The following is a 16,597-nucleotide window of genomic DNA, read 5'->3' on the forward strand; positions in this document are numbered from 1 at the left end:
CACTTTAATAGCACCTACTATATTGAGTTTTTTTTGTGAAAATAAAATGAGATAACCCATGAGAAGCATCTGAGGTTATATGGGGTCTGAAGTCAAATTAAGTTGGCTATTGTTACTGTGGGGCACGGGCTGAGGACAGGTCTCCTTTGAGTCTGATACTTTACTCAGCATGTAGAGAAATCTGGTATGGATTTTATTTCTTGTTAAAAGGAAATAATACTAAAAAGTTATGGAGGAAAATTTAAAGGAGAGTCCTGTCTAAACCAGATAAAAAAAAAAGTTTGGACTCCCTGATGCTTACATGATGACAGCAACCACAGTCCCAGATTCCCTTCCTCTCTTTATTTTTCCCTCCCTCCCATCCCCTTTCTGCTCTTAAAGGACAGAATTGAAAAACCACGGCCACTGTGTTTTGCAGTCACAAAAGCCATAGAGTTGGAAGGAAATTTGCAAGTCCATAGGCTGTCTCTAGATGGGAAAGTGGCATTTATCCTCATTTCAAGGTAGAGGCAGCTGCAATCCCGAGAATTCAGCGGGGTGGGGGTGGGGTTTCCTAAGTTCTGTAAGCGGGAGGGGAGCTGTTTTCCCCAGAGCAGGGCTCTCGCAGTCCACCTCCCTGGGTTTCTTTATCTGAAAGCAGTTCCCACCAGCGTAGCCTGGTCCTCCAGACTTGACTTTCTGTGCTCAGTGTCCACGCATCTCCCACGCTGTTCCCTTGCTCTCAGCCAGCTAGATCAACACTCCGGAGACTGAGGGCATGCCGCCACCCTACCCAGAGCTGCCCCAGCCCTGACAGCGCGGGCAGCGGCTGCCAGGGCGCTCACTCACGATGTTGCCAATCTGGAGCATGGCTTCGAAGGCGGGGCTCATGCCATAGTGCTCCACGGCCATGAAGACGGTGTTCACCACGATGCACAGGGTGATGGTGAGCTCCGCAAAGGGGTCCATCACAATTGCGAAGAGAAGCGTCTTGAGCTTCACCCATGTGGGGCAGCAATCCCAGATAAGATACTTCTGAGCCAAGCTGGTCAAGCAGGGTGGGCACCTCTGTTTAGACTCCTCGAGTTCTGTATCACAGGTGTGGTCAGTGACAACTATCAGCCAGGCGTGGACTCAGAACCCCACCCCATGGCCAGCCCCCAGACCTTGTAATTACTACTAACTACCACCTCCCACCTCCACTTCAGCACTCACCCTCTCTCCCTGATTACAGTTTCCTGTTGTCTAGCAAGTGCAACCCAACCTCTGTCCCCATTTGGCCGTTCAGACCATGGACTACACTTTTTAACCACTTTGCTTCATAGAGGTCATGTCTTTGCTTCTCAACTTACCCAGATCAGATTTCATGTCCACCCCTCCTTATACTCCCTTGCAACCCTGAGTCCCCTTGCCAGCTGCTCCTCCATTGTACTTTCCTGGCAAAACCCCAACTCTGAACAAACCCAACATGCAGACAACTCTGTACCTGCACCCAACCTACTGAACTGGGTTAGAAAAAAATAACAAAACTATGCTGACTGCTCCCAGCTTGTCACCACCCAGAAATCCTGCCATGTTTCTCCATTTCAGTCTTTCAGTCTTCCAGACCTGCATTTCTCACTAGCTCCCCTCTCCTCCAACTTCTCCCTCCTCCTCTCTAATTCTCACTCTCTGCTGATGAGCATTTATTAAATAGTTGTGCATGAGGAAAGATAGCATGAGAGTGCACACACACTGTTGTTACTGGAATAGGTACACATTTTTAAAACACAAACACAGGTATGCAAAAAAATGGGACTTATGGGGTTTTTCCCCTGTAATTGAATTCAATTTATGCATCAAGTCCCCAACTAGAGGACTTCATTTTGGTTAGTTCAGTCTGTTACTACTCATTATCTGATGTTGTGTCTGAGTTCTGGGGATCTCAAGGTTGGCGGAGGGTTGAGCTGGTCCTTAGTCATTGCCAAGTGTATTTCACATGAGTCACCAATGTTCCCATCTGGTAGCTGGTGGGAGAGCCACGGAGATGGCTGTTCCCTGTTTAACTCTCACTCATCTCCTTCTGTAGCCTTAAGTGGGAACAAAGGGATCATCCAAATACTCTCCTGTAATACCAGGGCCACAGGGCAACCTGTGAGGCTGCCTCAGGCCCTTTCTATGCAGATATGTTACTGGCCCATTCTACCCTACAGTTAGGCTGTGCCAGGTATGCGAGTCTGTCTCTAAGACTTGCTGCCTCTGGCTTCACCTAGAAAGTAAGGCACTGATCGGCTGCGTTTTCAAGTCCCTCAGATTTCTTTCTTTCTTTCTTTTTTGGGTGTCTACTGACCACCATGTCCTCCTCTGCAGTGAGAATTCGGCCCAGGACTGGGTGGAGAGCCAGGGCCCCTTCTCAGGGACACACCAACATCCAAACTCCCTTCTCCCTCCTCCAGCACAGGACATTTTAAAATTGTCCAGAGGGGATAAATAACTGGATACGACTAAGGCCATGCTTTCCACACCCTGAGGCAAAACAAAGGCTGGATAAGAAGACAGGTCTTATACTCAGGATAAGAAAGATACAGCCATGCTCTTTGGGAACTCAAGTGCCAGGTGGCCACTCTCTTCTTCCACCTTTTGGTTTGTTGTCAGCAATTAGAACTTGGATCCATCCTTGGGGAGACTGAGCAGATTCCTACCTGACTGACGGAACCCTGAATTAATAAGGATTTAGTAAACTTAAGGACTCGATGGATGTGAGTCTGGGTGAAGTCTGGGAGTTGGTGATGGACAGGGAGGCCTGGCGTGCTGCGATTCATGGGGTCGCAAAGAGTCGGACACGACTGAGTGACTGAACTGAACTGAAACTTAACAATTAATTTACTGCCTTCTAACACTCAGCATGAGCCTGAGACAGAAATTAAGTTATAAGATGTAAAAGTTATAGCCATGAAATACACTGGAACAATTTTTCCATGTTTGAAAACTAAAGACTGTTAAATTTCTTGCAAACCTGAGTGGTAGCTTGAAATTCTCCAGTGCGTGTTAGATCACTTTTATTTCCCCACTCTGCATGGTATGTGGAAATTCCCCAACCAAGAATTGAACCCATGCCCCTCTTTCCCATGCAGTGGCAATGTGGAGTCTCAACCGCTGGACCACCGGGGAAGTTCTGCATCACTTTTTTTTTTATTTTTTATTTTTTTAATTTTAAAATCTTTAATTCTTACATGCGTTCCCAAACATGAACCCCCCTCCCACCTCCCTCCCCATAACATCTCTGTGGGTCATCCCCATGCACCAGCCCCAAGCATGCTGTATCCTGCATCAGACATAGACTGGCGATTCAATTCTTACATGATAGTATACATGTTAGAATGCAATTCTCCCAAATCATCCCACCCTCTCCCTCTCCCTCTGAGTCCAAAAGTCCGTTATACACATCTGTGTCTTTTTTCCTGTCTTGCATACAGGGTCGTCATTGCCATCTTTCTAAATTCCATATATGAAACTAGATCACTTTCTAACACCACACACAAAAATAAACTCAAAATGGATTAAAGATCTAAATGTAAGACCAGAAACTATAAAACTCCTAGAGGAGAACATAGGCAAAACACTCTCAGACATAAATCACAGCAGGATCCTCTATGATCCACCTCCCAGAATTCTGGAAATAAAAGCAAAAATAAACAAATGGGATCTGATTAAAATTAAAGCTTCTGCACAACAAAGGAAAATATAAGCAAGGTGAAAAGACAGCCTTCTGAATGGGAGAAAATAATAGCAAATGAAGCAACCGACAAACAACTAATCTCAAAAATATACAAGCAACTTATGCAGCTCAATTCCAGAAAAATAAATGACCCAATCAAAAAATGGGCCAAAGAGCTAAATAGACATTTCTCCAAAGAAGACATACGGATGGCTAACAAACACATGAAAAGATGCTCAACATCACTCATTATTAGAGAAATGCAAATCAAAACCACAATGAGGTACCACTTCACACCAATCAGAATGGCTGCGATCCAAAAATCTGCAAGCAATAAATGCTGGAGAGGGTGTGGAGAAAAGGGAACCCTCCTACACTGTTGGTGGGAATGCAAACTAGTACAGCCACTATGGAGAACAGTGTGGAGATTCCTCAAAAAATTGCAAATAGAACTACCGTATGACCCAGCAATCCCACTGCTGGGCATACACACCGAGGAAACCAGAATTGAAAGAGACACATGTACCCCAATGTTCATCGCAGCACTGTTTATAATAGCCAGGACATGGAAGCAACCTAGATGTCCATCAGCAGATGAATGGACAAGAAAGCTGTGGTACATATACACAATGGAGTATTACTCAGCCGTTAAAAAGAATTCATTTGAATCAGCTCTGATGAGATGGATGAAGCTGGAGCCGATTATACAGAGTGAAGTAAGCCAGAAAGAAAAACACCAGTACAGTATGCATCACTTTTTAAAATCTAAGTTTGTGAATACATATGAAGCAGATAAAGAACAATATTGCATAGGAACCTGGAATGTTAGATTCATAAATCAAGGTTAATTGGGCGTGGTCAAATAGGAGATGACAAGATTGAACATTGGCATCTTAGCAATCAGTGAACTAAAATGGATGGGAATGGGAGAATTTAATTCAGATGACCATTCTATCTACTACTGTGGGCAAGAATCCCTTAGAAGAAATGGAGCAGCCCTCACAGTCAACAAAAGAGTCCAAAACACAGTACTTGGGTGCCACCCCAAAAATGACAGAATGATCTTATTTTGTTTCTAAGGCAAACACTCAACATTGCAATAATCCAAGCTGATACCCCAAACACTGATGCCAAAGAAGCTGAAGTTGACCAGTTTTATGAAGACCTACAACACCTTCTAGAACTAACACCAAAAAAAGATGTCCTTTTCAACACAGGGGATTAAAATGCAAAAATAGGAAGTCAAGAGCTGCCCAGAAAAACAGGCAAGTTTGGCCTTGAAATACAAAATGAAGCAGGGCAAAGGCTAACAGAGTTTTGTCAAGGGAACATGCTAGTCATAGCAAACATCCTTCCCAACAACCCAAGAAACGACTCTACACGTGGACATCACCAGATGGTCAATACCAAAATCAGATTGATTGCGTTCTTTGCAGCTGAAGATGGAGAAGCTCTATATGAGACCTGGAGTTGACTGTGGCTCAAATCATGAGCTCCTTATTGCAAAATTCAGGCTTAAGTTGAAGAAAGTATGGAAAACCACCAGGCCACTCAGGTATGACCTAAATCAAGTCCCTTATAATTATACAGTGAAGATGGCAAATAGATTCAAGGGATTAGATCTGGTAGACAGAGTGTCTGAATAACTATGGATGGAGGTTCGTAACACTGCACAAGAGGCAGTGGCCAAAACCATCCCAAAGAAAATGAAAGGCAAGAAGGTAAAGTGGTTGTCTAAAGAGGCTTTACAAATAGCTGAGGGAAGAAGGGAAGTGAAAGGCAAAGGAGAAATGCAAAGATATACCCAATTGAAAGCAGAGTTCCAGAGAATAGCAAGGAGAGATAAGAAGGCCTTCTTAAATGAGCAATGCAAAGAAATAGAGGAAAACAACAGAATGGGAAAGGCTAGAGACCTTGTCAAGAAAACTGGAGATATCAAGGGAACACTTCATGCAAGAAAGGGTACGATAAAGGACAGAAATGGTAAGGACCTAACAGAAGCAGAAGAGGTTAAGAAGAGGTGGCAAGAATATACAGAAGAACTATACCAAAAAGGTCTTAAGACCTGGATAACCATGAAGGTGTGGTCACTCATCTAGAGCCAGACATCCTGAAGTGTGAAGTTAAGTGGGCCTTAGGAAGCATTACTACAAACAAAGCTAGTGGAGGTGATGGAATTCCAGTTAAGCTATTTAAAATCCTAAAAGATGATGCTGTTAAAGTGTTGCACTCAATATGGCAGCAACTTTGGAAAACTCAACAGTGGCCCCAGGACGAGAAAAGGTTAGTTTTCATTCCAATCCCAAAGAAAGGCAATGTCAAAGAATGTTCCAACTACCATACAATTGCATTCACTTCACATGCTAGCAAGGTTATGCTCAGAATCCTTCAAGTTAGGCTTTAGCAGTACATGAACCAAGAACGTCCAGATGTGCAAGCTGGGTTTAGAAAAGACAGAGGAACCAGAGATCAAATTGCCAATATTCACTGGGTCATGGAGAAAGCAAGAGAATTCTAGAAAAGTATGTACTTCTGCTTTGTTGACTATGCTAAAGTCTTTGACTATATGCATAACAACAAATTGTAGAAGATTCTTTAAAAGATGGAATACCAGACCATCTTAACTGTCTCCTGGGAAACCTGTATGTGGGTCAAGAAAAGTGACAGCTAGAACTGGCCATGGAACAACTGACTGGTTCCAAATTGGGAAAGGAGTACATCGAGGCTTATTTAACTTACATGTAGAGTATATCATGCAAAATGCTGGGCTGGATGAATCGCAAACTGGAATCAAGATTGCTGGGAAAAATATCAACAACCTCAGATATGCAGATGGTACCACTGTAATGGCAGAAAGAGTGTGAGGAACTAAAAGAGCCTCTTGATGAAAGTGAAAGAGGAGAGTGAAAAAGCTGGCTTAAAACTCTACGTTGAGAAAACTACAATCATGGCATCCAGTCCCATCACTTCATGGCAAATAGATGGGGAAAAAATGGAAACAGTGACAGACTTTATTTTCTTGGGTTCCAAAAATCACTGCAGATTGTGACTGCAACCATGGAATTAAAAGATGCTTGCTCCTTGGAAGAAAAGCTATGACAAAACTAGACAGCGTATTAAAAAGCAGAGACATCACTTTGCCAACAAAGGGCCATATAGTCAAAGCCATGGTTTTTCCAGTAATCATGTACAGATGTGAGAGTTGGACTATGGAGAAGACTGAGCATCGAAGAACTGATGCTTACGAAGTGTGGTGCTGGAGAAGACTCTTCAGAGTCCCTTGGACAGCAAGATCAAAGCAGTCAATCCTAGAGGAAATCAACCCTGAATATTCATTGGAAGAACTGATGCTGAAGCTGAAGCTCCAATAATTTGGCCACCTGATGAACAGCTGACTCACTGGAAAAGACCTGGTTGCTTGGAAAGATTGAAGGCAGAAGGAGAAGGGGGTGGCAGAGGATGAGATGGTTAGATAGCATCACGAACTCAATGGACATGAATTTGAGCAAACTCCAGGGAATAGTGGAGGACAGAAGAGCTGCCATCTTGCATTCCATGGGGTCGCAAAGAGTCAAACACAACTTAGCAACCGAACAACAACAAAATAAAGCAGATGTTAATTTGAATAAGAAAGGAACTAGAGGATTTCATTCACAGGATTCTATTATTTTTGAAAATTTATCCACATTTAAAAAACCACATTGAAAAAAAATAAAAATAAAAATAAAATAAAATAAAAAAAAACCACATTGATAGGCTAATTCATGTTGTTGTATGGGCAGAAACCAACACAACATTGTAAAGCAATTATTCTCCAATTAAAAATAAATTAAAAAAAAAACACTGATAAAGGGTTATGGAACGAGAGCATAAAAAGAGTAATATTTATGATCCCAGGACACAGAGATGAGTGCCCTTCAACACAAGTTTGGGGCATCCCATCTTCTGCATGTAAGGGGCCTTATCATGGCATACTGAAAAGAAGTTCCAGTGAGCAATACTTACCCTCCAGGACAGAGGTCATGATACTGACAACACTCATTGCCCTTTGGACTCGGAAAGGTTCATTCAAGTAATCTGCTGTTAGGAAAGTCTTCTGTCCTGCATCAGATGCCTGCTGGGACAGAAATAGAATCAGGACACTCTCCAAATCGAAGTCTTCAGTGGCAAAGACTGATCACTCGGCCTCTTATCGGCCTATCTTGGGTGGTTGCAAGCTGCCCAGTGAAGCTTTGATCCTCTGCAGTCACGCTTGGAGTAAAGGGTCTGTTGCGTGAACTTGGGTAAGAGCTCAGACATGAAGAATAGGACACAGAGCTGGGATCCAACCGGAGCCTGGGTTCATAGTTGACAGATGACCTGGGCTCACCTGAGGCTTTGCTGACTCTTGTTCTAGGATAGGTACCTGAGCACCAGAGCAGAGATAGAGCTGCCTCAAGGGTCTCTGAGGTGTTTACCAAAGGGAGGTGGGAAATGCAGAGGCATCGGGCCAGGCAGTCATTACTGGACTTCTGCTGGGATGTGCAGGTGAAATTCACACAGAACTCCTACACCACAATAGGCTTCCTTGACCTCCCTCCTAAGAGGCCCGTATCTTTCCCCAATACATGACCTGGTTCCAATTCTACCTGGTCTCTTTCTGAGGGGATGCTTATGTGTCTTGATTGTCTAGTTCTTAGTTTCTGACACAATCCTTTTGATTCTTCCCTCTCTGGGCCTTTATTGGAAGTTCTGTCTGGGTTCTGTGCCAGACCCCTAACTCTGGTCACACACATACCCTGGATGTGGGGAGTCCCAGGTTCATGGATGCTGACTCAGCACTGCACAAACCATTCAGAATACAAATTCAACCAGTGCTTACTGAGCACCTGCTGTAGGTGAAGCTCATAGTAAGTACTTCATACATACAAAGAAAGTTTGGAAAGTTCTCAACCGTGAGGACTCAACAAAAGGTTCTAGCATCTACTGCTATTATTGGTCAGACATATATATATATAAATGAAAGAGCTCTGTGATTCCACTTAACCCTCTAGCCATTTAGAAATCTTTTAATAAGGTTTTTACAAGAGGAAACATGGAGGCTTGAAGAATTTAAGGGACTTGCTAATGGTGACTCAGTTGATAAATGGCACAACTGTGAATGAAGTTCAGGTCCATGTAACGTGGAAGGGCTTAAGGAGTTCACCTTGCACTAGCTGATAATTTCACCAAAATGAATCAAGGCTGGAATATCTAGGAAAGTGGTAATCCACAGAACAGCAACAAGGTTTCTTGAATGAGGCATTTTCCAGAGTTGTTAAAGTACCTCCCGCAGCCTGGTGTTGACCTGAGGGCTCTGGGTTGGCAACTCTCGGTAGTACTCGGAGGACCGACCCTCCACTATCTCTGCCCTGCTCCCTACTTGGAGAGGGTAACCTGGGCAAACTGAATCACCCTCACCCTCTGGTTCTGGTCAGGTCTGGCCAGTGGGAGGCACAGATACAAGATCAGAGGCTGAGAGGAGGGAGGAGTCACTATCTGCCAGCTGGCTTCTTCTCTGCTGGGCTGTTGCTGGGCCGCCTTCTGTTAGGCCGCCTCTCACATAAAGTGGCAGCGCTTGCTGGACTCTGGTTCTTCCCCTCATTCCTGCAGCCGAGGTGGGTTACAGCTTCCCACTGTGGCTAGTCTCTCAGTGCTTCACTGCCCCTTCTTTGTTCTTGAGTCCAGAGCACACCTCTTCAATACTTCCATAAACTCCAGCTGCCCACTGCAGCGGCTCATCTGTTTCTTGCTGGGACTCTGAATCCCATATATCCAGTCAGGGATGGAGCTAAGGTAACTCTGTGAGACATAGCCAAGTCACTAGAGCCATATAATGGTCAGCTCAGAAGTCTGTGTGCAGACCACTCTGTGTCCTGGACTGGCCCGAAGGCGAAAGGAAAACAGAGAAGCAAGTTTTGAAGCTGGAGGGAGAGTTTAATTAAATCACAGCTCCAATTGGATGAGGAGTCTCTGATTTGCCATTAAACTCTGTGATTATTCTGTTAAGAGTGTTGGCCAGTTAGTCACTGTTGCCTAATTTGTGCATTTTGGCAAGTTCTGTCTTCTCCAAGTCAAGATAGGGATACTCTGCTTCTGCTAAGACCTGTCCAGGGCACCTCCCAGGATTTCTCTGAGTCTTAATTGTCAAGCCCAAGATAGTTTGCACACAGTTACAGGCAAGAAGAAAAGAACATTTATTTATTTATTTTTTTCATACTCATCTAGGGACCAAATAGGCCTATCTCTAAAGCAGTGATAGGGAAGAGGGACAGAGAAACTCCAGCAGGGAAAGAAATCAGAGCAGTTGGAAACTAGTCTGTGTCACTTGTTGTCACTAAGTCATGTCTGACTCTTTTGTGACCCCATGGACTGCAGCCCACTAGGCTCCTCATCCATGGGATTTCCCAGGCAAGAATACTGGAGTAGGTTGCCATTTCCTTCTCCAGGGGAATCTTCCCAACCCAGGGATCAAGCCTGGGTCTCTTGCATTGCAGGTGGATTTTTACGGAGTAAACCAGAAGACAGGTAAATCCAATCGTTCCCTCTGGGTCTCACCTGTCCTGCCTGTAGAATGAGGGTATCTGAAGAGCGATGTCTCAATGATCCTTCCATGGGTAACACACAAGGCTTTTTTGGCCTGAGGCCTCTAGCTGCAGAGCAGCCCCAGAGAGCCTGGAGCATTCACAAACTCACCGAGACTTCGATGACTCCAGGGGCAAGCTCTCCAGTGGTCATTTTGGGAGCTCCATCTTCTCCACACCCTGAGCCGCGGTTGAGGGTTTGAGGCAGTGGACTCCTAGGGAGGGGGCCTTGCTGGCCTGCACCCCTAAGCATCAGCAGAGAGCCACGACGGCTTTCATGGTCTCCAGGAAAGACTCCATCATCTGTGACCCCATCAGGGAATGAGATGTCTCGGCCAGGGGCCTGGAAGTGGAACACACTGCCGTGGCTAGCCCGGCGTCTCCCAGTGGTGAGGCCTAGGAAAGACTGGGCATTGCCCCCAAAAAGCAGGAAAGAAGGTAGCCTGGAAGATCATCCTGCAGGCAAATCTGGAACTCAACACTTCCCTCCACCCACCCCCACTTCCCTGCCTTCAGCCTCATGACCCTCCTATGGAAAATTAAAGACAGATCTATGGAGTGCTCTAGGTGTACACAGAGAGGGAAAAGAGGCGAAGAATATTCTTAACTCGTCTGGGAAAAGGCCAACACTGAAAAGAGACTGCAAGGTGCTCAAGATCAGCAAATAGGTCATCACAGCCAAGGATATGTCAGAGGACAAACTTGTCACCCAGGTGGGTCAGTTGTTTGCCAATCTTTGGCCATGGGGCTGGACAAAGGTATCTTAGGTTCCCTGCTTCAGTGCAAAGCTGTGACCTCAGGAGACAGTTATGTACACCAATACAGACGCAAGCTTGGTAAAGGGTTGTTGAATGAACGAGTGCTCTTTATTTTCTGAAAATTAGGTCTGACAATTCATTAGATCCAGCCTATATGGGTGTGAGAGTTTGTGTTGCAAAGGAGGAGACAAGAGCTTTGTAATATAATGAGCTTCCAGGATCCCTCGAGGCAAGCGTTGAACAGTCAACAATGGGGAGATTGAAGGGAGAGTTGCAGTCTAATTGCCTGGAAGAATAGTGCCATTCCTCCAAATCAATAAACATTTCCCATCAAAATCTTCCTCCGAGGGAATCGTGTGGTGTACAGTTGCCAGAGGAAAGGAGCTAATTCATAGGCCTCGAGCCCCTGGAGGGTTAGTATGCTGGGTTGGCTGGTTCCCACAACTGAACCTGACCAGACAACTTATCAGTTCTGTCCTCAGCTCATAGAAAGTGCTTCTTTCTTTTTTAAAATTAATTTTTATTGAAGCATAGTTGCTTTACAATATTGTGTTCCTTTCTACTATACAGCAAAGTGAATCAACTGTGAAAGAAAGAGTGTTAGTCGTCAGTTGCATCCAACTCTTTCCATGGGCTGTAGCCTGCCAGGCTCCTCTGTCCATGGGATTCTCCAGGCAAGAATACTGGAGTGGGTGGCCATGCCCTCCTCCAGGGGATCTTCCCCACCCAGAGACTCAGCCTATGTCTCCTGCATCACAGGAGGATTCTTTACTGTCTGAGTCACCAGGGTTAACTATACATGTATGTGTATCTCCTCTGTCTTGGATTTCCGTCCCATTTAGGCCACCACAGAGCCTTGAGGAGCGTTCCCTGTGCTACAGAGTAGGTTCTCATTAGTTATCTTTTTTATATATAGTAGTGTATAGATGTCAATCCCAATCTCCCAGTTCCTCCCACCACCCTTCTGAATTGGTTTGTTCTCCACGTCTGTATCTCTATTTCTGCTTTGCAAATAAGATCACCCATAACATTTTCCTAGATTCCACATATATGCATTAATATATAATATTTGTTTTTTCTTCATAGAAAGTGTTTCTAAAATCTAAACTTTGACTTCCTATCAAACTCAGATCATATTGCTGAATTTCCCCTCCCTTACTTAATTTCTTTTACTTACTAAATTATCAAAGTTGGGATACTTTGTCAATTAAAGCCCTCTTGACCTATCCCCATCTCCCTCAGAATTGAAGTTTGCTTTCTTGATGATTTGGAGCCTAGTCCTGCACAGCGATCTTCATTGTAATTCAGTATTAAAAACACAGCACTCTTTGTCTAGAATATATATCCAAGGACTGTGAACTCATAAAATCCACATATCCTTCCCACTTTTGAAGCAAAGGAGCAAAACTGGCAAGTCCTTATTAAAGATGGGACAACTGAATCATATGCACTTGGGCACTGAGCAAACCAAGAAACTCAGAAGAAAATTTTGGTCCTGTATTTATCAAGCAGTGTCTCCTTGGCCACAGCCTAATATTTCAGAATTAACCTGTTTGGCAAATGGTGGACAATGGCCTCTGAATCTAAGTATTGGACTTGCCTTAAAATCATTCAAGCAGATCAACTGGCCTCCTGTGTGTTCCCTGAAAGCCCTGCTGCGTCTCTCTGCTAAGTGCTACCCCCAGTCTCCCTCTTATTACTGCTGATCAGAAAATGGCTTTTTAAAAAACTGCCTATGGTCTATTTACTATAACAACACACCTGGGAAAGAAGGAAGGGAATGCCTTAACAAACAGAAACTCCAACCAGTTAGCACTAAGAAAGTACCCAAACAACGTCTCCCTGTCCTTAGAACAAACGTGATCTTCCTGCCTGGAAAACATTCTTTCTCAAACCCTCCCAGTCCTCAGTTACTGGAGGACTTACTCACTATTTACTAAGAGCTTCAATTATCCCCTCCTTCATGAAGCCTTTCCTGATACACTCTCACCCTCATAAGAATAGATGTTCCTGCTCCTATTCCCCAAACAACATCTATCTGTCCCTAATATAGTATCCAACACGTAGCTGTTTCTATATCTGCCTCCTCCACCAAATGGAAGTTCTTGAAAAATGGGCCATGCTTTAGTCAACTCTTTACACCAAGCACCTAGTGTTGTTGAATTAGAAAGGGATATTTCCTCTTGTGCCCTTTGAAGGTAGATCTAGCTAGAGAGACAAGCACACACACACACCAGACAATTATTGGACATCCAAGTGCTAATCCATGTGGAGTTGACTGAATGGGGGAAATTAAAGCCCAGTTCAGAGTGTCACTGCCATGTCCACAGAAGCTGTGATGTATCCTGCCCTGAGGTTGTCCGAGCTCCAGACAAACCCCGGTTTGAAACAGCTTTGGAACTGTGCCCTATTCATGCCAGGTGTTGCTCAAAAGAGGCAGAGCAGACTCTCATAAATGCTGGTGTGTGGGCGTCACCGAGGCCAGAGTACGTGGGAGTGTGTCTGTGTGTGGACATGCACACAGAAGTCTGGGGGTTGTCGAGATCCTATGCCAAAAAGTGTCACGTCTTTCAGAGGAGCACAAGGAAAAGAAATCAAGAGGGAAGTGAGATCCAGCAGCTCTGAAAAATAACCATGTCAAGCCCCTTTCACATACTTCTAGTGTGGGACCTACTCAACCACAAAGAGGTTATCTCTGAGGCCTGTTGAAAGGGTACATTTGGGGTACACAAGACTTTCAAGGGAGAGGGAGCTGGTGGGAGGAAACCAGGCGAGTACCGGGACTCTTGGAGTGGGAGGCAGCAGGTGATGACGAGAGGGAAAATTGCTAGTGGGTCTGAAATGAGGTCCTGAAGGTATTCCCAGGCTGGACTGTTACCACGAGACAGGTGCCAGGATCTCCTGGGCCAACAGTAGGTGAGAACTTGAGCTGGAGGAGCTGAGGCATGAGGTTAGAAAGAAGCTTTTAAATGATTTCAGCACCACGAACAAGGACCCCTCTCCTGCTCCAGAATTGCAGATGAGAGGGTCAGAAGGAAGCTGGCCCTTGACGTCCAACAGGTTCACAGACACCTCATGGTCAGCATGTTCAAACCACCTGTCCTATCTAGAATCCAGAGTTCCTCCTCTGGTGTGCCTCTCTTCGAATCACTACCTACTTAAGTGGCCAACCTGGAAACCTGGGAGTCATTTTGGACTTCTCCCTTCTTTTGCAACATTCCACAGTCCTGGTCTTGTTGATTCCCTCAAGCTCCCATAAGTCTTTATAATCCACGCTCTTCCGCATCCATAATGTCCCTGCCCTAGTTTAGGCCCCCGCTGGCAGTGGCGGGGGGATAGGGGGCGGATTATCAAAACATCCTCCTAGGCTCTGCGCCTCCAGTTATCTCTCTGCTACCAACCTCTTTCCACTTCAGTGTATTGTCCATGGAAGCTGCAAAAGTGGGTTATCTTTCAGGCACAACCTGAGCCCCTTACCATTCGGTGCTGGTTGTAAGACTCAGACCGGAGTGACTTGTTGTCGTCTGTGGAGCCCTCGGACACCCTTGACTTCATTCTGTGTTTTCTTTCACTGGCAGTTTTGGAGGCCAAGGGGGATCCATTGTGAGACTGGAGAGAGGCTGTGTCAACCCCCAGTGCTGCGAGCACCTGAGGGGAGAGAATAGCAGCTATAGCCAACAACATCTGGATGTGCTCAGCATAAACGTGTGTCCCCCAGACAGTGGGTGAGGGCTTCTCAACCAGAGGAGGTCTGATTCAGGACTGGAGTGGGGGCTGGATTGAGACATAGCAAAGAGCCACCTCTAGGTCACCTCCCTCATTTATACCCTTGTAGCAAACTCTGCTGATGCCCTGCCCGGGTTTCTCTTACCAGGTCAGTACACTCATCTCCAGCTACTTGAATGTTAGCAAACATCACTAATGTTAGTAACCCATTAGTAACTGGGTTACAGCTGCAGGATTCTGCAGAAAATTTCCTTTGACTGTACATTTGGCTTGAGCAAGCATGGAGGTACGAAGGGCCAGTCCTCTTGCCTCCAGGCAGGGCTACCTCTGTGGAACCAGTCATACCCTGGAGCTCCGCATGGGATCAGGTCAAAGTAGTCTCTAGCTGAGGCCACTTCCTTATTTAATTCTTCCCTTGTTCCATCCTGCTAACTTTGATCTCCTCCTCAGAGCACCCCTCAGTGAATCAGTTGCACAGGCTCTTCATTTGGGTGCTTTTTTTGAGAAAATCTAACCTAAGATGGTCCCTGAGATACGATGGATCTTGCTATGCTTCCCTAAAATGACAGCCTTAATGTAAGCGACTGGTCCAGATGTCTGCCCAACTGTGAAAGGCCTACAACAGACTTCGCAAAGGTCCAGCCCTCACTGACCTCCTGCTCTGTCCGGAGCATCTCAAGGGCCTCCTGGAACTTCTTCTCCTTGGCTTCAATTTCATCAATGGTTGCCTGGTTCTGCTCCTCATATGCCATGGTGACCACAGCCAAGATCAAATTGACCAGGTAGAAAGACCCCAGGAAGATAACAAGCACGAAAAACACCATATAGATTTTCCCAGAAGCCCTCAGGGTCTGCAGAGTCAAGAGAAAAAAAAAGAGAAATGTGTACCCGGATAACACGGCCCTCTGACGCGGTCAGAGTCCTCCAGGAAAAAACGTAGCCATGCAACAAATGCTCCAAACTCCAACCGAGTGTGTGTGGAGACATGCAGACCAATACCTGCTGGTAGAGGCGTTCCCAGGAATCCTGTGTCATGAGGCGAAACATTGAGAGAAAAGCCCAAGCGAAGGAATCAAAGCTGGTATAGTTAAAATCTGGGTTGTCAGATGTCTTAAGGCAGAAATAACCTTCAGGGCAGTGGCTGCGGCAAGAACAGATAAGGCTGTCAATCACACAGACTTCTGTTTATTGGGGCCAAGACAGTCCAGGGCTGCCAGAAGACCTGAGGATTTGAAGTCAAAGATTGGATTTCAAGGCCTAGCTTTATTCTCATTAGCTGAGTGACCTTGGACATTCAGCCTCTTTAGGCCTCAGTTTCTTTTGCCTGTTAAGTGGGATAATAATGTTAGGAAACCACTTACCAAAACTGCCCACCGTGGCCAGACACAAAAATAACTTCTTACATGAAGTTATGACAACAAGTCCTACTAAGGAAAATACAAACTGCTGCCAAAACCAACTGGAAGAATTCAGGAGGGAGCAGACACCAGCCCCTAATAATCCTGCAAACCTCCCAGAAACCCTTGCTCTGGAATCTGTCCTGATTGAGAGATGTATGTGCCACCAGGAAGGGCCCTGAGGCAGACCAAATATGGGCATGAGCAAAATGATTGGCCAGAGGCAACCCGGAAAACCAGCACCATCTGCATAAACCCTGAGACTGGGAGCCATAGGAAGAGCATCCATTTACAAAAAAAAAAAAAATGCTCTGCTCAAGCACTAGTTCACAAAAAAGTCTTTCATTTTGTCAGTATGTGTGTGTCTCTTCAGACAATTTATTTCTGTGTGTTAGACAACAGTCCACTTTTCTGGCCCTAGTAGGGGATTCTGCCTCT

At 45.2% G+C, this 16,597-nt stretch overlaps 1 protein-coding gene across 3 annotated transcripts in view; it reads right to left on the minus strand.

Moving 5' to 3' along the window:
• The window catches only part of SCN10A (sodium voltage-gated channel alpha subunit 10), a 90,424-nt gene that overhangs the window by 41,353 nt on the left and 32,474 nt on the right, over nucleotides 1-16,597 (minus strand). For 2 of the 3 annotated variants that reach the window (XM_069562149.1, XM_069562150.1), the window contains exons 8-13: nucleotides 15,762-15,903; nucleotides 15,416-15,613; nucleotides 14,514-14,684; nucleotides 10,391-10,684; nucleotides 7,682-7,790; nucleotides 829-1,067 (exon numbers count right to left, since the gene is read on the minus strand). In XM_069562149.1, coding sequence (XP_069418250.1) covers nucleotides 829-1,067; nucleotides 7,682-7,790; nucleotides 10,391-10,684; nucleotides 14,514-14,684; nucleotides 15,416-15,613; nucleotides 15,762-15,903 — 1,153 coding nt within the window. The remainder of the gene's footprint in view (nucleotides 1-828; nucleotides 1,068-7,681; nucleotides 7,791-10,390; nucleotides 10,685-14,513; nucleotides 14,685-15,415; nucleotides 15,614-15,761; nucleotides 15,904-16,597) is intronic. The other variant, XM_069562151.1, reaches the window with a different exon arrangement.

This window comes from Ovis canadensis, chromosome 19 (assembly GCF_042477335.2).
Source record: "Ovis canadensis isolate MfBH-ARS-UI-01 breed Bighorn chromosome 19, ARS-UI_OviCan_v2, whole genome shotgun sequence".
NCBI classification, from domain to species: domain Eukaryota; kingdom Metazoa; phylum Chordata; class Mammalia; order Artiodactyla; family Bovidae; genus Ovis; species Ovis canadensis.